At 43.9% G+C, this 21,881-nt stretch overlaps 1 protein-coding gene across 1 annotated transcript in view; it reads right to left on the bottom strand.

The window, feature by feature from the left end:
• Positions 1 to 21,881, bottom strand: part of MYO1D (myosin ID) — a 165,000-nt gene that overhangs the window by 118,394 nt on the left and 24,725 nt on the right. Inside the window, exons 2-10 of the mRNA XM_086477799.1 lie at positions 9,121 to 9,329; positions 8,179 to 8,272; positions 7,275 to 7,440; positions 5,599 to 5,652; positions 4,570 to 4,665; positions 3,377 to 3,493; positions 1,521 to 1,724; positions 237 to 382; positions 38 to 152 (exon numbers count right to left, since the gene is read on the bottom strand). Of these exons, the coding sequence (XP_086333925.1) occupies positions 38 to 152; positions 237 to 382; positions 1,521 to 1,724; positions 3,377 to 3,493; positions 4,570 to 4,665; positions 5,599 to 5,652; positions 7,275 to 7,440; positions 8,179 to 8,272; positions 9,121 to 9,329 (1,201 nt within the window). The remainder of the gene's footprint in view (positions 1 to 37; positions 153 to 236; positions 383 to 1,520; positions 1,725 to 3,376; positions 3,494 to 4,569; positions 4,666 to 5,598; positions 5,653 to 7,274; positions 7,441 to 8,178; positions 8,273 to 9,120; positions 9,330 to 21,881) is intronic.

Genomic DNA, 21,881 nt, shown 5'->3' with positions numbered 1-21,881 from the left:
TCAAACCGACCTCTCCCTCCCCTGCCAAATCACTCACATGCTTCCAGGGAATTCCCTCTCGCTGGTACTCTTCCTGCTCCTGCTTTAGAACCAGCTGAATAAAGAGCTGCTGGAGCTTTTCATTGCAGTAATTAATGCAAAATTGCTCAAAACTGCAAAAACGTAAGAAAAAAAAAGGTGATGAGTTTTCTGGGCAAGGCGAAGGCACAGCACTGTGCTTTAACGAAGTGGCTCACCTGTTATTGTCAAATATTTCAAAGCCATAGATATCCAGGACACCAATGACTGTGTTTTTCCCATGTACTGTAGTGTCATAGTTCTTCACTTCAATCACATCGTTGATGTGTGTCACAATCCAACAAAAGAGGCGCTCGTATATAGCCTGCCAGGAAACAAATACTGAGGAATTTTGCCTGCATCTGTCTCAGCCCTTTCTGGCAGATGCAACATGTGGTGCTACAAAGCTTAATTCAAGATGCTGCCCTAACTACACAAAAGCTACAGATAACATTCTGCTAAAAGTGAACAGCTACCGACATGAAGAAAATATTCTATGAATATTTTTTTTTCTTTCTTCCAAAACTCATTTACACAAAGTCTAAATCCTAGTGAGGTCACTAAGCACAGCGGTTCCCCTAATCTGCTTCCAGTCTGCTTTTCAGCTGCCTAATAACTTCCATTCCTGAAAATTATTTAACTACATTGAAAAGCAAGCAAGAGATCAGTTACAGAACCCTAACCACCGAACACAATGGCAGTAAAATATTCTGCAGGCACAGGTATCTTTGAAGTCTGTGTGTTCAAAATGTACTGCAAAGCTGTACCAACATATAATCTTGGGAAAAAAAAGTCAAGTTAATAATCAAGGATCTTTGTAACTTCATACGTCCTTCCCTTATCATTTGATTTCTCAGCAAGGGAAGGACAACTGTCGCTCCTGCTGTCATCAGTATCTACCTTTCCAAAAAGAAAAAAAAAAGGTAGCACTTTGGGTTTCACACCCGAGTTCTAGACGTGACCGTTGCACTCTCTGCTTTTGAATTTAACTGCTAAATGAAGTCAAGAATCGTATTTTGCAAGATATTTCGCCCTGTACAACATATTCCTTTTGCAGATGCCAGCAAGCCGGGCTGGCAGTTCCCTCCCCTCCCTCGTGTGCCGCAAGCGCTGCTGGTTGTGGTGCATGCTGTGTCATAGCCAGGGGAGGGTAGGGACGGTGCTGCTCTGCAATCCCCCTATAGAACACAGGGGTGCATACATTCAGAAACAGATCCACACGGAGTACAGACTTCCCGTGTCTCAGCCAGCACTATGCTTACTGATCCATCCAGGAACCCTGCTGGGACCTGAGCATTGAAAAATGTGCAATTATGAAGGCAATTCAACATCGAATGCCTTCCTCAGGCATCACCACTCTCTGCTGCACCAAGTACAACTCAATCAAAAGGCAAAAGCAAAAGAAATGCGCCTGAGTTAGTCACGTACCAAACTGGATGCAGAGAAAGGAAACGTAAACTCACTTTCGCAAAGGCATCTCGGCCGTAGGTGGCTTCTTGTTCAGTATGTTGTTTGTCAATGACATCCCGACCTGTAGCCACGGTTCGAAACAAAAGAGCCTTCTCCACCATCTCAGATTTTGTTGACAGCAAGTCTGCAATGATCGACACAACCTTGCCATTTTCTATTACAGGTGTATCACCATCCACAGAAAACTTCAAGTTCCCCTGAAATAAGTAGCGAGAAACCAGAGTTCTCAATCTGTCTTTTATCGATATGAATCAGTACAGCCCGATCATCCCGATGCCACCTGCTACTTGAGTCAGTAAATCTCCTAAACACATCAGAGGGGTGAGCCTTGCCTATCCATGTACCCACAAAGCTCCAACATCAGTGGAAGCCACAAAGCCTGACTCGAAGAAAAACATTCCTGCTCAGTGTTCAGCTCAGCTTTCGGAAAAAAACGACACCAAACACTTCCAGCGGTTGAATCAAACACTGCCTCAAGATTCAGAGTCCAGCGGTGGGTAGGGACATTAAGCACACCAACGCTGGATGCAGCGTTTCATCTTCGCTGCAGCTCGCCACAGAAAGGCCAGGCAGCAGCGAGGGTAACGTGAATATTCCGGGGAAGCTAACAAGTCCGCACGGCTGACGGGACTGGAGGGACGGCGCACCACCACCCCCGCAGCTTTGTCCTGGACCCCTGCAGCACCGGGGCTAAGGAGCAGCCCCACTGTGTGGTGTGCAGGAGCGGTCTCACAGCCTGCCTGCACGGCCTGACTGCTCTACCTCCACTCCCTTCCCCAGCACCGGGGCACAACTGCTCCAAGGAGGAGAAAGAATTGGAAAAAAGCTCGTTTTCTTTGCCATCCTCCTCCTGCCCACCTGTGGTGCTTCTCTCCTCAAGGAAATACAACAGCCAAGCTACGGGGACACCGTGCAGAGGAGGAAGCTCTGTGGGTCCCAGGAGAATACGGGTGAAGGAAGGATTTCCTTAGCATCAGAACACCGAGAATTAAGGTCTCCTGTATCCAGCTGTGCTCAAGCCAAGGAGCGAAGTACCGTCCCTCCAGCAAAGCCACAGTGGTGATGGTGAGTGTGAGTACAAAAGTGCACAGAATCATAGAATCATTAGGTTGGAAGAGACCTCTAAGACCAAGTCCAGCTGTCAACTCAACACCACCATGCCCACCAAACCACGTCTCAGAAGCGCTACATCTACACATTTTTTGAACACCCCCAGGGACGGTGACTCCACCACTTACCTGGGCAGCCTGTTCCAATGTTTGACCACTCTTTCAGTTAAGAAATTTTTCCTAATACCCAATCTAAACCTCCTCTGGTGCAACTTGAGGCCATTCCCTCTTGTCCTATCACTTGCTACTGCGGAGAAGAGACCGACCCCTACCTCACTACAACCTCCTTTACGGCACTTGCAGACAGCGATCAGGTCTCCCCTCAGCCTCCTCTTCTCCAGACTAAACAACCCCAGCTCCCTCAGCTGCTCCTTGTAAGACCTGGTCTCCAGGCCTTCACCAGCTTTGTTGCCCTAATTCCCACTACCTCTCGCTCCTTGCCCATCCACTGCCAAACACAAACAACTCCTTTTCAGAAGATTTAGCAGCTCCCAGTACCTAGTGGTATGTCTGCTTTGGGATCTGGAATACGCAGGAATAAATGCAATCTTCCATCGGTACTGCAGTGTCCTATTTCATCAAGGAATTTCACTCACCACTGGAAGTTGTGTACACTTTTCCAGCCAACAGATCTTCCAGCTACTTCAGCAGCAAGAAAATTTGAGCTGCTAGAAGTACCAGTGTATTGCTTGACCCCTCCTGAAGAACAGCCTACCCATACCTGCGAGCAGAGAGCTTACCAAGTGAAGAATGGCTGCCACAATCTTGTAGACGGTCTGAATCTCCTCTTGCTTGAAGCCTATCACTTTCATGGCATCAGCTACTGCTTTGAACTCTGCACCATCATTGATAGAACACTGAAGGGAAAGAGATGTTTGGGACGTGAGGGGCTTAACGGAAGTCAACTGTGAGAAAGCCAAGATTTTGCAAGCCCATGGGAAATAGAGATGCACTCCAATATTTTTCAGATGCAAGACACTGTGACAAGATTTCTCAGCTGATTCTAACGCCATACCATGTACTTGTATGCTGAACCCCGCGTTGGACACACGTGTACACCAGCAGCAACGAGGTACAGAAATCCACGACAGCACAATTAAATAGTTCAGCACTTTCCCAGTGGAATTTATTGTGAAGGAGTAGATTCAGAAAAAAATATCAGAACAACATTTACAAGCAGTGCAGTCACCGACCCTCTGAGTAGAAGCTGCAGAGCACCAGCGGTAAATTCCTGGTCACCACCTTTCTCAAGATGAGCCTCTGCCTCCCTCCCCTCCCCATCACCTGGGTTTGTTTTCACTGTAGATTTCTAGAGAAACCGATAAAGGCATGTGAGAAGGTCTGTGGGTTTTTTTGCCAAAGAGCATCTCAAGCAAGCAATTAGGAAATCAGGGAGCCTTCTGTCTGGACCCTGCTTCAGAGGGACAACACTAGGAACAACTCCAGATGTATTTAAAGTGTTCGGGATCTTGTTGTCCTAAAAAGTTTATGAGTTTGTTCCCTTCTTTCCTGTCAGAGGTCAGATAGGAAGAACGAATGCTTCAGTAACGATGGCCCTACTGTAAACAAAACGAGTCCTTAGGGCTTTTTGGTCCAGAAGGCAGCTGAAGTTACCCATTACGAAGCACGAAAAGTCTGTCACTGGTAACGGGTCAAATATCTACGCCTGCATTTATCAACAAAGGTGACGTCCCCCCTACTACATTTGACTGCTCTCTATAAGCAGACACCAGCATAGCATGCATAAGTGCAGGTACGCTTTGTCTTTGAGGGCCAGAAACTCCATTAAAAGCAGCACCTTGGTGTCACCTTCCCATATTCATCCCGCAAATACTGGTCTCTGCTTCTGCCAGCTCAGCAGTACTTTAAGTATTTCAAGAAGCACTTACAATCTGAAGACAAGTTAGCTCTAACCCCCTGACAACACCCTCACCTTTAGCTGTGCTCCAGGACAGATATAGCTGTATGCAGACGCATCCTTCTGAAGATGCAGAGAACGTAGCATCTGGTCAGAACCCCCCTGGAGGAGCTGTAGAAAGAGTATTTTAAGAAACAGTAAATGAAAAAATTAAAATCCTTCCTTTTTCTGTTTCTTAATCATCTGCTTGACAAAGAAAAATCATAAAAACACTAACTTACCACTACAGAAGAATCAGCTACAGTGTCTGGAGTCACAAGCACATGTACAAAATGCACAGTTTGCATTGTTGCAGGGCTCTGACCACCAGAAAGTGGTTGCCTAAACGACTGTCCTTTGGAGTGACACGACTGTTTAGAAAACAAGCCTGAACCTCTCCACCGACCAGACGTTTACATCTGTGACATCCACAGATGTGTCCTGGCAAGCGCATTTGCCTTCTCTGCTACACCCAGAGACTTTCCAGTACGGAAATGACACATTCATGAGAAAGGTGCTAACACGCCATCATGGAGCACTGAGTAAGTGGGAAAAAAATAAACAAACCTATGTTTCCTTCACTGCAAAGCTGAGAATAAAGGTTATGCTAATAGGCCAACCATTTCCCCCAAAGGACGCACAAGGGAACCACCACACAATATGGAAGACATTAAAATGAACCCCCTCAAAAGAAAAAGTCAACCTGGTGTCCTAAAATTACTTCCATATGGATTAAAAGCCTCAAGAGAAAATAGAGGGATTAGAATTATTACAAATAAAACAGTGAGTCAAAGTCTGATATTCTACCACATTTGTTTAGTTAGCCTCCTTTTAGGTTGGCAAATGCGTTAATAAGGGACTGGAGGATAGAAAAAAAATAAACCTTCCCATGCTCCTTCCCCAGACCAGGCCTCTTCAAAGAGCTAAAGAGCCTCAGATCCCCCGAGATGCAACAAAAAGGGAACCCTTTGCAAAATGCACGAGGGGGTGAAAATTTTAAATATTTTGCCTATCGTGTCTGGGAAACATTAGAAGAGTCGTTTGTTTCAGGAAACGAATACGAACCTGGTAAAAAGAATGAAAGCTTCGTTCTCCGGGCTGTTGCACAATCACACGAGACTGTGGGCAAACAAACACAAAGATACTTGGTGTCGTGCAAAGGTATTTTTGGATGCGGCCGGCCTGCTTCCCCAGCACCTCCCCTTAGGCACCGATGCACCGGCTCACCACTGCTAGGACACCTCCAAACTAATCTTATCTTACAAAAAAACCTGCCATGAACATCGTTCGCCGGGAGTGACCATGACATTTGACGTCTAGAATCAAAAAGACCAACTTGCCTAACAGCTGCAATGTCCTACTTCCAGCCAGGAATCCCATGGGGCAACTACAGAACTGCTTTCATGCAAGAGTCAAATCAAACATCGTTTTAGTTTGAGAGTGATTTAATTGCTGGAAATGAAAAACAGGACCCTGCGACTACGAACCAATACTTCACAGGCCACAGTTAGGGCCCTTCTACAGCCCCAGGCTGGGCTGACCAACAGCACCCAGCCACTGCACAGGTGAAGGCGCTGCTCTGTCACGAGGGCTTTGTTTTAGGGAGCAAGTGACAGCTCCATCTTCAGAGCACTCACTCCAAATCAGAGTAAAATGACACCAAAAACCCTGTTAACTGAAGCAGAAACTCAGCAAGGAACGCACCCTTATTTTATGCCACGTCTATATACGTGTGAATATATATTTTTTTGGAACCTAGGAGAGTGATGAGGCATGTGTTCCTCTGCAATGCAAAGTCACTGTTAACTGCTTGTGTTTGGACCAGAACCTCAACTGCTTTCAAAATAGAAACAAATTCAACTCGGTATTTTATTAATACCAAGAATATTAAGTAAATGATCAGGATTTAGGTCACCGCAACCGCAGCCCCACCCCTTTTCTGCATGAAAGTATTACATGATAAATGTTTGGGTTTGTTGTTGTTTTGTTTGGGTTTTTTTAATTTAAAATACAGTGTTTATTCTGAAAATAGACTTCAGGGAAATAATAGGGGAAGTAAAAAAAAACAAACAAACAAAAAAGCATGTTAGCAGATGTGGTCAAACAGATAAATTAAACCCAGATGCGTGTCTCGCACATCACGAGAACCGTTAACAGATCAAGCCCTGTTTCTCTACAGTTTTACACATTCCAGTGTTTTCAGCCACCACGTAATGACATAAAAAAAAAGAAAAAATTATGCTTAGGATTACTTAGAATATATAAAACCAAAGCTACTAAAAGATGACACAAGGCTGTGGCATTATTCCAGAATAACACTTCTCAAGCACAGCATTGCTACTTACAGACTAGATATCTTCTCCTTTTATTCACCAGTGAGATCTCAGTGCAGGAACTTATAAAGAAGGAGTTTTGCGGACATTAAATTAATCTCAGCTTTTATACTGGACACCAAGTGCATACACCTATATGCACATAAGCTCTTGAGTAATACTAGCCCCTTCTGTGGTGAGCTCTGCAAGTGGTGTTAGGGTAACAGGGCACTGCCAGCCATTCAGCAGCATCTCAGTTACTAACGGTAATTCTTGGAGAAAAATAAAGCCCTAGATTGAACAAAATTCTGTGTCCTCATATGTCACATATTGACACTCCATGTTTGAAAGTAAAATTTTCTAAAGGCAAAGCACATATTACAAAAGCACTTACACAAAGCCTCTAACTCTAGAAGTGAGGGGGCTTACCTTTTCTAGTAAGTAATTATTGATATGCCCACCTATTGGGTCTCCTTTAAAATCAAAGTTGATATCCATATATTTTCCAAACCTGCTGGAATTGTCATTACGGTTTGTTTTGGCATTGCCAAAGGCCTCTAACACACAGTTGGATTTCAGCAGAATGTTCTTCACCCTGTAGTACAGGCAAATGGAAAAGAGAACAGGGTAAGTCCAGGCCTGTGTTCTCAAACCACAGAATTTTTTTCCGCAGGCATTCCTCGAGAAGAATTTAGTAACAGCAGAGATGCTCTTTGACGACGTATTTGGGCAGATGTGTATGACATTAGCAGTCCCACAGGAAATCAGCTGGTCATGTTCCTTGGAGCTGAGCAAATGTGAACCACAGACCAGATTCCCCCATCGAAAAGAACATCAGAAATCCAGTTCCTTTGTAAGTTGAAACCCATTTCTTGAACTCTTTAGCAAGTCATTTTCAAAATGTCTGTCAGGGTAGGTAATAATTAATTCTGTTTCAGCAGAAAGCCACATTCTTTGCTGAAAAACTTTTACTCTAGGACTGACAGGCACAGTTTGCAATTCAGGAGCTTGCAAGCTGGAAAGGTCACGGAACACGCTCCATGCTGTTCTAACGTACACATATTTTGGGCAATTTGCCACAGGAAACATGATTTCTGGATATTGTGCTTATTTTGAAAGTTCAAACTTTCAAACTAAACTTTTCTACATGATTTTAGCCATCAATATTGCACAATTCCCAGAGTAAAAGTAGCATCTGAAGAAGTTTGGTAAATGCTGTAAAAACCAGCATGCAACTAATACAAGAGACCACCTAGTAACGTGGTGCTACACAGTCCACAGAAAGAGATCCACAAACAAAGCAATTTCACTTATTTTTCTGCATAGTCCTTACCTCTCCACCTCAGCCCTCTGCCCGGGGTTGGTAATGGCTGCTATATACTGCATAATATATTTACTGGCCTCAGTTTTCCCAGCCCCGCTTTCACCTGAGGGTGTAAAAACAAAGGTGACAACAGATCAAAACAAGCAAAGCAAACCACGGAACAGCGTATCTTCATTCTGCCCCAACGGTGCTTGGGGGTTTTGTTCCTGCTTTTTTTAAAGCCATCCTACTTGCGGGCACTTTGAACATTCTCTAAATGTAGCCGTAACCCTGCCTGGTTGTTGCTGCCGTGCTGACTTCGGAGCAGTTATGATGTAAGATTTGACAGGTCGGCGAAAGGCCTGGCACACAGAGGATCAAAAGGAATATTGTTAGAGGAGAAAGACTGGCATGCAGAGGCTCGGCTAGCAGCAGCGCCGGGAACTGCAGTACAAGAGGCTACTGTTCAGCACACCATCTCGGGGCTCTCGCTTTTCAGAGCTGCTAAAGCACGGGAACATCAAGGAAACGAAGTGCCAGGATCCAGATAGCGACCGTTCATGGTACAAGCCCTGCTCCCACTGTTAGAGCCATGACAAGCAATCAGTCCAGCCACCGAAACAGAGAACAAAACACTGGCCAGTCATCTAGGGGACAAAAATCAGCAGTTCTCTGGAGAGAGACAGAACTCTGCTCTCGCTGATCTCCACTCACGAGGGCAGAGCAAGCAGGACTCATGTTCCAGTTACCACTTTGCATGCACAGATTAACTCATGACTGACACCAGCTCTTGAATTAGATACAAAATAATTGTTAAGGTCTCCACACACAGATTCAAATGCAAATAAGCAGTTTTAAGATTAATGAAGTTTTCCTTTATAAAATGCTGTCATTAGCCAAATCATTCTTCTCTCTGCCTAGAGTTTCACAAAGATCAAGTGTTCATCATAATGAAAAGCTCTTTCAGCTTACCTGATATTACAATACAGGTGTCTTTTGATCGCCTCTTCATCGCTTTGTAAGCGGCATCAGCAATTGCAAAGAGGTGAGGAGGCCTCTCGTACAATTCCCTTCCTTTGTACTGCTCAATCATGTCACGCCCATAGATGTTCAAGTTTTTGTAAGGATTCATGGAAACCACTACCTCCCCGATAAATGTATAAATCCGTCCTTTCTCAAACCTACCCGGGATGAGACAAAAGGGAGGAAGGGAATTAGTCAGACACAGGGATTCACAATATATCTCCAAGCAAGTTGCCCACTTCATCAGGTGAACTCTTCGATCCATCATCTGCGGAGAGCATCTGAGCAGCGTGGCCCAGATGGCATGCTAGCGTATTACATAGAGACCTGGTGATACAAGGACTAAGAACTAGGGCCAGCTTTGAATCTTCCCACCTACAAAGGAAATTGCTACTGCTGTTTCACTTACAGATGCATGACCAATCAGATTACCGAGGTACAAATACCGAGTATAGCAAACCTTTGCTTTGTGGATGCAATCAAGTTGCCTTTCTGCATATTCAGGTATTTCTGTTGCCATTAACATACTGCCAGAAATAAATGTTTCTAAGAAATTCTCCAGTGAGATTTAAGTTAATATCATTTACTGTTTCTACACCTTACAACAAGTAGATATGAGTTTGTGATGAGTTTATATGATCTGCTTCATAAAGGGGATTCAAAGGCAAATTCTTTTTTTACGTTCCACAGTTGTCCATAACCCAGCTCAGGCCGGAGAAGCAGCAGTTTTGAAGCCACTCACTTAGAGGTCTAATCACATTTGCAAGAAAGTAAAGAAAGATACAAGCCAAGAAGCAAATTACAGCCTTTCAGCTCCAGCAATCAGCTTCCACTCCATCCTTTTCCCTAGAAGGCACTTCGATATCACCACTGCTGCCAAACCAGAAGTGAAAGCTTTTTAAGAATGTGTGAAAACAACCCTGAACAACTCCCTTCCTACCTGGTCCTTAGTATTCTTTCAGCAAACAAGACAGAAAATAACTTAAAATAACTTGACCTTTGTTTGGGGCGGGGGGGTGTTGTTTTTAAGTTAAAAGATATTTCCAAAGACATTCACTTTTATCCAAAGTTATCTAGCAGAAGAGCACAGAAGGAATTTCAGATTAACAGCTGAAGAATTCACACAGCATTTGCTTCTCAGGAGGAGAAAGGATGACAGCAGGTTTAGAGATCCAACAGCAACTATGGCATTTCTACCATTAAATACCTGTCTGCACCCTGTACTTAAATCTTACAACATTAGATGGCACCACAACACCTCCACATCGTACGAGGGCCTTCCTAATCCTTCATGGACTCCGCACAAATTCTAGCGTTACTTTATTGAATTTCTTACCACCCCCATGTGGTGACAGGCTTGACATTTTCTATTGTTCATTTGAGAATTTTCTGCAGCATCTTGGCAGTGTTAGTTTTTAGCAGGTGTAATAAAACTCAAGAAATACAATCTACCAACCAACATTCCACTTTCCAAAAGCGATTTTGCCTCTAATTCCAGCTTCCTCCAGAAATACTTCCCTAAAAAGACCCTGGAATTGCAAAATGTCTTTTTGTTCCTGCATTCAGATTTGACTGAAGGTAGTCCTGGCAGCCATTTCCCAAAGCATTAGTGAGCTTAAAGTGCAAAGATATTTTATATTTTAGAGATACACGCTGTTTGAAAGCTACCAAAAACATTAAGAGATAAGGCTGTTATAATTAGCAATACCAACTGCAGCTCAGCAGCTATCACAACCGGAAAGATGAGCAACACCACTAAGCAACTGGCACGTGAGCCTGGTACGAAATACAGAACCACAGCCTAATTCTTAAGGCTTAGGTACACAGGAAGCCTCATGAACTCAGTCCTTGTCATTTGCCATCCTTAATTTTAACTCTTTGAAGCACAAAGCAGCTGGGAATTGTGGTATTTGGAAGGTACCAAACAGGCAGAAGACACACATGGGTGCAGAGATGGGACACCAGGGTGCTCGCCTTCCGCCCTCTCAGGAGCACATGAGGAACTCTACATATACACAGGAGAGCTCAAGAAAAACCAAGCCCACATGACACTGTTTCTATCAAGGAGATCAAATCACACTGGGACATGCATATGTAATGGAAAGGACTATAAGGACATCAAAATCAGCAGAAGCCTTTCCATCTTTTTGAAGCTGGGCCGTCCAAAAAAAGGTCAGTCGCCCAATGGAGAACACACAGACCGCTCTTGCAGCAGGCACATGACCACCACTGAAGGCACTAGGAACGATACAAGTATTGAGCATTTCTGGATGAGGTTTAAGCCCCACCGTACTGTCAGATGCACGGCCGGAGGGTTCCTGGTTGGCACAGAGAGGTAAAGGGGGTTTGGTTTAGCTGCTGAAAAGAAAGAACGAAAAAAAAAGGACATCCCTACTGAAGCGTCGTGCCAAGTCACCACCACAGCACCCAATACTTTGACCTCTTCCTCAAGTAATGAATTATGTAAACTTTCAGCAGCAGAGCACAGTTTAAGTTTCCTCCCTTGACAGTTCAGCGTCCCCGACTGCCTCGTAAGCAGAACCTACAGATTTGCCTCCGCCAGCCGGCCCTGCCGAGCTCACCGCGCTGGCGGAGCCCCCTCGACCAGGGCACAGCTCGGCTTTGGCGGTGGCACAGCTGTGACACAGACAGCAGTTTGCCACACCGCCTGCCTGCCTCCCCGGCAGCGCCGGGCTTAGACGACAGATCTCACATTTGGCCCCAAAGTCAAGTTTTAAAAGGCTTTATTAGACTCTGACGAGTTGTCTCTTCAATCTCTGCGGCAAAAGGCAGACGGGGACAAGGGAGAAGGAGAGGGATCTCCCGGCTTGACAAATGGGCATCACTCAAGCTCGGCTTTAGGGATATGGAGTTAGGAACAACTGACATCCCTGTTTACCTCTCTGTTCCTTTTTATTCACTTCCTAGCACCAGAGTTGGGATTCCAGAGCTGTGCTCAGATGTTCCTAAAAGGAGCCGTCGCTCCTCGCCCCTCCTTGCTGATAAAGCCTCTTTTCACCAGACAGCGCAGCTCAGCACAGCAGCAGGCCAAGAACAGCAGTGGCTGTTTTCCTAGCTGCATTGCTTTGGTGTGAGATTCGTGCTTCTCCTTGCCCAAGAAGAACTCTCAAAAACTTAAGAAAACAACCAATGACGGCAGCCCAAACTGGGAGGTACAAGCTGTGTTCAATTTGCTATTCTTCTGCAAGGCAAGGCTGCAAAACCAGACGACGAAGCCACTTGGCGCTTTTCACAAAGGCTCCTCAACGGGGGCATTGCACTTCAAGGGAAAGCTCATCAACTTGAAGGACAGTGTAATCATTTTAGTACCGAGAGTACAACACGTAGAATTGGACTTTTGTTACTAAAAGCAATCCACAGCGCACTTGATTGAAGGTGCCCCTCTACGTACTCCAGGGGGTCGACAACCTTATGATCAAACCTTGTTTTGTACATATCATGAAAGTCACATCATCTTGTGCTGCAACTTGGAGGAGAAAAGATTTCCCTGTAATGAAACTATTTGAATAATTTCTGTATCAATATCTTCTGAATTTTTCACTAGCTGAGCAGCCAAAAGGAAAGTCACTGTGTTTAATCCGTGTGTGTTACTTTGATGAGGAACGTCAGCTCTTTCAGAAGAAGTTTATACTGGTTTTTATTACCTTGTTAAAACATCGATTGATAGTGAGAGAACAGAAGCCAGTAGGTCACAGAATATAAGTCATCTAAAGGGACAGAAATGATTGTCTAGGAAAGATAACTGCCAAGGAAAAAGGCTCTTACTCTGTTTTGTAGTTTTTCTTTTTAGGGAGTTGGAAAAAAAATACATCCTTAAGTCCAGACATCCTATGTTCATATCCCATTGCCATTGGAAAATACACTGCAGAAGTCCGAACACTGAAGCAGAAATCCTCGCCACCAGAGAGCACTCACATTTAGGATTTCTCCCACCTGACAAACACTCCAGTCAAAAATAAAACTGTTCTTACCGAGGAAATGATGCAACTTCAAATGCACTCAGTACAAATAAAGAAAAGAGTTAGTTGGCAAGACTTGGAAGCCATACTCCAAAACAACATCTGCAGAACGCAGCCTGTTAAACAAAGGCACCCTACCATGCAATCGCCACTCCAAATGCTGCAATTCAAATTATAAAGGCAATCATTTGCGTGGTAACTCCTCTGTACTGAAAGATAAACAGAAACTCGTTGGGATCACAGACAGCAGGCAGCACCCTGCAGGCTTATTGCTATTTCTAGAATTCAGCGTACTTTCCGAGCTAACCTATGCCAGCTACCAGGTGATCAGTGTGCCGAGATCGCGGGCTGGGCTGCGCTGGGGTGTGAAACGGCTCCTCAGAGACACACCGTGCCAGTCTTGCCCTCCATCTGCCTCATATCTGAGGAGCAGAGCAACTGCTGGAAAAATCACATCAAGTTACCAGTTATCTCATTTGCTGTTACTTTATGAGAGCTGAAGTGTAGCTATTGGTATTATCGATCATTTTCTCCTGGGAAAAGCCCTTCTCTCATCTGGAACTACTCCTTTCTTACCACAGATCACACGCTGCTGTCATGTTCTGTTTTACATACATTCAGACACACTAAAGCTTTCCCACGTCAGCAGGTGCTCAGTAAAGCCCCTTGGTCTCAGCCCTTCCTGCTCCCTGATGCCACACAGATGCTCCAGAAACAAGTCTTCATGACAAGAAGGCACCACACAGCATCAACTGAAGACAGACTTTCAGTCTAACTGTAGAGCAGTGCCTCAAAGTAAAGGAAACAAAAAAAACCCCACCCAAAACAAAACAAAACAAAAACCAAACCAAAAAAAAAAAAACCAAACAAAAGCAAATAATTCAGGACGGACACAGAGCACCAGGCACATGAGCCTGCACTAGATAGTCACGGGCTAACCTAGTACCACTGAAGGTTAAAAGAATGAGAGCTGATGGTTTCAAACTATTACCTATTTCCAACTTACTCATTAACTCCAAAGCACAGAGACATTCGGCACGAGCATCCTGCTTTTCTTCCTTCCTCCTTTGTGCCTGGGAAGAAGACCGACCCAGAGCTGCACACCTCTGCCATGCAGGAGAGGGACAATTCCTTCTCCTGTTGCAAACACCCTGGGTGATTCCGGTTATTCCCCCAAAGGGCACCATAGGTCTTATTTTTTATCACCAAATATATACATTAAAAATCCCTTACTGCAGGCTTTGACTCCATTCTCATTGAAACATGCATGAAGACATTTAATTAAAAGTCATGTTCATGACGCTCTTACAAGTACATGGAGAGTCAGGGATGGGCCTTTAGGAACAAAATTTAAGTGACTTCCGGCCGTGACATCGTATTTACCTGGTTTTAAATGCCAGAACGCGCAGCCAGCTGCACTGACATAAACGACAACTATTCTCATGCTTTGGGAAGTAAGATGACTTTGCTAAAGCACAATTACCCCCGTGTGTGTCAGACAATTCTCACTTTTATATGTGATACCAGGACTCTCTACTGAGAATTTGGTGCTACTTAAAGCCTTTATTTTAGGTAAATCTTGAAACAAACTCGGCTGTCGAGCAGGAAAGAATGACTTTCAAGTCTTTCAGCAAATTGCTTACAAACTGTAGTAGAGCAAATCACCCTCATGACAAGAGCACTCAGATAAACAGGATTTGCGTTGGCAGAACCGCAGCTAAAATATTCTTGCTGCACTTGGAAAAACAGACCAAAAAACTGTTCAGTCAGTATTACCTCCCTGCGCTAGGAAAACAATCCCAGTCTGTCCGATTCTGAATACGCAGTTCCACAACGTTTTGATCCATCCTGAGGGCCAGAAAAACTGGAATTTAACTTCACTTAATGTGCAGGTGAAAACGCTGCTTGCCGTTGTCCTGCACGGATTCAGTTTTCAGACGCTGCCAGTCTAACAAAATAGGAAATGCCATTCGGTGCGCGTTCTGCGCCACTCCTTTCCTGTACGGAGGGAGCAGAAAGGGCAGGCTGAGGAATATTTCATTCATCTGCAATTTTCACAGTCAGCCTTGGAAATCAGGTTAAGAGAGTCCTTTGTAATGATGTAATTTTTTTTCAAAAGAAAATAGTAAACTCTGAGTGACTGGTGCCACATCTTCCTCAAGGAGCCAACATTTAAGCGAATGGACTGTAATTTGACAAGGCTGATTCAGCTCCCACACAGCTGACCCTTGAGTCCTCTGTGCAGCTTTGCAAACCCACTAGGTCAGGTTGGGGGAAAGGAGAAGGGAAGACGGATGCTAAGCAAGCTCTAATGAAGGTTGAATAAATGCTAAAACGACGAAATGTAGCTAGCTAGAAATGAGAATGATATTAAAATCCCTCTCTTTCAACATGAAGTTAAAGTACTAACCTTGCACTGAAAAAAATGCCAAACCACTAAACACAGGAGTCACTGAACTTTCATTTCTATTTGCATCAGACAGACTAAGCTGTCTCTCCTACAGCAGGGAAGCACTGCATATTCTTTTTACGTTTCTAGAAGCAGAGCAGAAGGCACAAGCAGACTTGAAATAGATAATGAGGCAAAAGGAAGTTCTTTGAAAAGCTTCCAGGGACAACATAATGCTTTGTGGTTTTATTCCAACCCGCAGATGAGAAAGTTCCTATCGAGCACAGGTAGAGGAAAGCAGCTTGTTGCTGATTTCAGTAAAACACACTCCCACTTTCCATGGAAAAGCCTGGCTGCAACGCTGTAAAATCCTACCGCAGTAATCATATTACTGTGCTTTGAGCAGGAGGTTGCCCTGAATGACCTCCTGAGGCTCAATTATCCCAGCAGCCTATATCTAACCAGGAAAGAGTAGACAGCACCAAAGAGACTGCCATCTACCCATAATCTCTAACCTTTTATAAAAAGCACTGAATCTATAAAAGGTTAGCAAAAAGAAAAAGCAAGCTCAAAAGTCAGGTAGGTTCTTCTACCTGCTCCCATCACACGTGAAGTCAACTGGAGCACGTGTGCAGAAGAGCCCAGAGCTCATCACGTAAGAGAACCAACTTAAATGAGTAAGACTCATAAAAGTACGAAGGAGGAAGAAAAGGTGGACGTAATCACTCCACAAACACATCGGTAGATGAATATCACCTTACCACACAGCCAGAAGAACTAATTAAACATAATAAATAAATACAAATAGTGAACTACACAGGCTCATACAAAAGAAAAATGGGAATGATCTCCCCTGGCCAACAGAGGCTTGAAAGCGAAAGCTCGCTGTCAAGAGAGCAGTCCTGGAAGGGCATTTCAAGAGAAGCTGCAAGGACCAGTGAGCCCTGCGGGGTATCGCTGAACTTACTTAACAGATGCGTTTAGATGATTTGGCTTCCTGCACTGACCAGCAACTGACTTCATGATCCGTGTTCCTTCCACTCTGACGTTACAGCGTTCAGGTACTTAAAAAAAAGACACTTTACCTTCATTCACTACCTCCTCTTTCCAAACCCCATGTCCATATTAACTGTAACCTGCCACGCCATCATTATCTCAGCCTTCAATTCTGAGAATTCAGCTCTGTTCGTCGGCTCACGCACCACTGCGTTAAAGGGGACGCTACCTTAAACGTATCAGTGGACAAAACTGCAGCACAGGTGGCAAACACCAGACTGGCGACTGGTGGTCGGACAGACTTGCATCATGCAGAAGATACCACCTGATTTCATCGCCCTGGTTCAGTGGTGCATGAATTCTGCAATGGTAGTTTCTCTGAAGAGCATCCAGGCAAGGAGCTTTCTTTCAAGGGATGCTGAGGGAACTACAAAATCCTGCAATCCAACAGAAAGATCAAGAAACATACAGAAAAACAAAGAGCATGACTGACACCCTGTTACTTCCGCCTAATTTCTCCAGTAACTTCAGGAAACAAAAACCATTCATGTTGCTGCTGCTGATGCTTGTATAAACAAACTTAACCTGAAGCCACATCAGCAATTGTACTGATGACTTTCAACCTCATTTATTTTCCAAGCCATTACTTTCTTACCCATACACGGTATATACCACACCACCTTCCCAGTTTTCTGTATATTCTGCACAATTACAGAACTTTGTCCTGCTGTCTAGCTTCATCTCTATTTATTCCACAAGCCTGGGTGCCAAGGTACAATTGCAGCATTTCATAGGTTTTCTCTGTAGCTGCTTGGAGACTCCTTTTGCAATCAGCTGGCCATGAGATGCTGATGTTCAGATGCTTCATTGTTCTGCTGTAAAGGGATATTCTGCGTTCGTTAAGCTCGTGCCCAGTGCTGATCTGTGAATGCTGCTGGAGTCTCCTGAATACAGCTTTGTTTTGATACAGGGCTTAAAACCTCCAAGAATCATCTTGCAGTACTAAGATATAGTACACCATCTGCAAGCACTCCAAAAGGCTTGCTTAGTCCACTGGTAACGTTAGATCTAAAATAAAATCAGATGCCTGATTAACACTAACACAGGCCATGCAAATCATGCAAAAATAATAACGTCAAATATTCAAATACTGCAGAAATGGGACTTAAGTTTCTGCATAATGAGGGTTTCTTTCAGAGTTGTTACAGTGATCTGCACCACTTCACCCAAACACAAATATTGAGTAGGCAGTCCCTAAACAGGGCTGTTCATTGATGTTCATTGCCATGAAAGCAGGCAGACCCCTTCAGGCATTTCTGTGTTTTTACAGCATATTGTGACTTAATGCAGCTCTCACGGTTTGGGCCCGTAAGCCGTCCCAGCAGCACACCAGATCGCCAACCAAGGGCTTCGGCAGACAAACTGCTGAGTCTCAAAGCAGCAGCTGAAGATGTTCTACCTACAGCTGCCCGTCCAGCTCCTTTGCCAAAGGTTCCCTCCTGCCACGTCTGCTGAAGGGACAATGATGGACAGCCACAATCTCGGCCATCCCAAGTTCAGATTATCCCCAACACCATTCCCTGCGGGACAGATACCAACAGCTTCAGCCAGCTAACGTGAAGAGCGAGCCATAAGCGATGGAGGCAAACACGAAGCTCGCAGAGTATGCCCATTAACTATTCAGGTCGAAAGAAAGGACTTTTCCTCATGCTTCTCACTTTTTAGTCATAGATTTGGCTCAGGTTTGTTGTGGGACTTTTTTTTTTAAAAAAAAAATATATTTTCTGTTTTGTCTTGGAAAAGCTTCATGTTACCCAACGGCAATCTGAACCAGAACTGCAATGAAATCCCCTCTTCACCATCCCTCGGTCTCTCCCCCTTTAGCAAGAATCGAGGAGCAGGTGCCCTGGAAGACAAACCCTCAAGCCCTACAGAAATGAGACTAAGTATGCATATCAGTGCTGAAAAGGCCTAGTAAACACACAAGGTTTGTTCTGCCAGTTAAAGAGCAACTAATATTTTACAGAAAGTTTTGTTTATAAATAAAGGGTTGTTTGTTGTTGGTTTTTTTTTTTACTACAACCAAGCGTAGCACCTTCAGTCGATGTCACAAGTGCGGCTGACCTGGCAGATTCAGCACCAGGATCTTTCGTTCTCTCACTGAAAGAACAACTTCAAAAAGGGAAGAAGAGAAACGATACAAGGAACTCTTCAAACATCTGTGTGGATATGGAAATGCAGGGTAGGATAGGCAGGATCAGCAAATGAATTTGCACAACAGTCTTAAGTACTTCACTTTACATGCTTTGAGTAGAAAGACAGCTGAGCCGTGCAGTGCTGTCATTTCTGCATTGATCGTTCATTGCAAAAGGAGGGAATTTCTAAATGCCAACTGTACTGAGTGGTTAAACAATGATAATGCAAGGGGAATACTAGTAATATGGAAAAGGGCTTAAATGGTTTGATTATTAAAACAGGTTACTTAATTTACATGCTGCTTGTTTTATCGTTTTAAATTGTCACTGGAAAAATTGTGCTCATTGACTTCCTTTAGATTTTACATATTTTTTCTGGCAAGACAGCTCCCACTCAGAAGCTGAAAGACTATTCAAATAATACGGTGAGACAGCACAAATACCACTCAGAATTAACATGCAGACAACCTGTAAAATATCTACAACATCTTCCACAAGCTGAGATTATTTTGACCATGCCATTGCATTTTTAATTCTAGGCCAGTGGAATTCAGAGCCCTGTGAAATTATTTAAAACAGGATCTTTTCAGACAACGTATCAGCCCAAGAATTCAGGGAGGCTCCTAAATCTGTAAAGTGTCATTTGTGAGGTAATGAGTGTTAGTGACAATCACTGCAAGTCAGAGCAATGCTACACTGTCTATCAGAAAGTTTAATAACAAAGTTTGCAGCCACTAGTTATTGACTGAAAGCACAATTTTAGCCTAGAGTGGCGGTCAAGTGCATACCCTCCACTTTGACGATCTAATTACGTGCTCAAAACCAGCAGCACAGAGTGAAACTGCACTACTGCTTATTTCCAGGGTTATCCCGTCCATTTTTGACACAAGTAACGCAGCAGCCGGCCCAGTTTAAAGCCGGGCGTTGGGTGCAAGGAGCTCCACGGGTCCCTCGGGCTGCAGCGCTCTGCGGCGACGGCACACCGGTCGCGGCTTCAAGTAACGGCTGCAAGGAATTGCCGTTTCCAAGAATAGCAGCACAGGTTTTCAAATTAATTTTTTCTATCAGCCTTAGTTAGATTAATCTTTTTTTAGAAATCCGTTTAATTAACAGTTCAGAGCTATGACACATCCTCCTCCAAAGGCAGCTACAGTTTCTTTCCCTCCTTCGAGCAATCAGCTGCTAAGCCCTTGCGCAACCACAACATACTGCCACGAAACACAAAGAAACACACTTGGAATCAACAAGTCTGGTAGTCACAAACTGTCATTCTTTTTAACCCTTTAAAAATATACAGGAAATCACGTATTAGATGGAAAAATTCTTTCCTATGTTGTTTTTCTGTGTTTTTTAGTTAAGAGATCCGTGTTATCCTTCTCACATTCATCCCTGCTGCAGAAGAGGCGACCGGATCTCTCATCAATACTTGTGCAGTTGGAGTAACATAGATCTTACTGAATTACTAATAACTATAAACCTACAAGTGTTCCCATAGCAGCTCCCCAACACACTCGGCGATCACCCTCCAGCAGGCAACAATAAACGAGGGAAACTGCTCCAGTGCCAGTTCTCCAAGGACTTCTCAAAACAATGGAGTGCTTCGAGTTTCTCAAAATACTTTGTTTTACCTGGAAAGCACTGGCAATCACTACAGGTAGGTGCCTACTAGCAATCCATAGCGGAATACAGCTGTCGACCATTATACGTCAGCACACGTATATCATGACCTCGGTTCTGCAAAACCCACGTAAAACACGTGCTTATCCGACGAGAAGCAGCAGCAAAGCTGACATCCTCACTCCAGAGTGGCCTTTTATTAGCTAAAGAAATTCGGTTCAGACCTGGCTCAAGCATAACTGTTTTCCACACCTATTAATGAAAGACTTTAAACCCATAACACACACAACCCTTATTACTTGCATTTTAAATATTTAATATATTGTAATGTAATGGCCACTACTACATTATGCTGTGTGTACACATCCAAATCCACACTGAGGATAGGATTTTCATGGTCCTTTTATTTTTACAGATATATTTTTTTATATACATACGTGAAACTAACTTTTAAGGCTCCTCCTAGGAAATATTGCACACACTCATCTGGCCTGCTCTTCTACCTGAATCTGATGAATAAAATGATCACTTCTGATACCCAGTAAGAAAACACATCCTTAGTTGTGGGATAGAATGAAATGGTTTGGTAAACTTGCAGATAAGGACAGGGTTCAAGCCTTTCATTCACAGTACTTTCATGCGGTGCCAACAAAACTACTACAAATCCCGGTTTTGTCAAAAGAAGAGTGGAATGTATTTATGAAATGACTCTTTTCCTCCTAAATATATTCAAGAGAGACTTACAGGAAAAGAAATAAAGCTTAGTTATTTCCTGTTCGCATCTTTGTCCTTTGAGAAAGAGAACAAAGGAATTTGACACTTCATATCCACGCTCATCTTGAGCACTCCTTCTTCGGCCTTTTAACTGGAGCACAGCCTCCATTAAGGAAATGGTCCTACATATAGAAAAATCAGAAGCTTTGATAAGTTGCTGCTACAGTGCACAGGTCATTAGTGCTGATAAAAGCCAGGAAATCAGGACAGTTACTAACACCTTATCTTCACTTCTCTCAAAGTCCCAGGTCAGAGTAGATAAAAACCAGCTAATTCTTTCTTCTGCTTCTCTCTCCTGCAAGCAAGCTTCGTCTTTTGAAGCTACTTGCTTGTGTAGCGAAATTTCTGGCTCAGTCCTAAAAGAATTACAGTTCAGCAGTGAAAATGCCAACGGTTCTAGGAAATGGGCCACGCAAAAACCCTTCTAAACTGTCCGGTAACCTGATATAAGAAAAATCCTTTCCTTAGTCCAAATTTGTTGAATCAAGCGAGACAGATGAGGGATCCAAAACAGTCGAACGCTACTTGAAGAGGCAGTTCACCCTGAAAACATCTCCTCTGGGCTGCAGCTCCTCCGATTCTGGAGAAGAGAACAATAGATACCCACTAGCCAAAGCGGCGTGCCAGGACGAAGGATTCCTGCGTGGCCTCTGCAAACACTAACTGGAAGCCCTAAAACACAGGATCAAGATGTTAAAAAAAAAACAACAACCTGTGCAACCAGCCAGCAATGATAACTCGCCATTTCCCCTCTACCAC

This window comes from Leptosomus discolor, chromosome 25 (genome assembly GCF_034619465.1).
Source record: "Leptosomus discolor isolate bLepDis1 chromosome 25, bLepDis1.hap2, whole genome shotgun sequence".
Lineage (NCBI taxonomy): Eukaryota > Metazoa > Chordata > Aves > Leptosomiformes > Leptosomidae > Leptosomus > Leptosomus discolor.
Note: the sequence above shows the minus strand (reverse complement) of the source record. Positions and strands in the feature narration are given on the sequence as shown.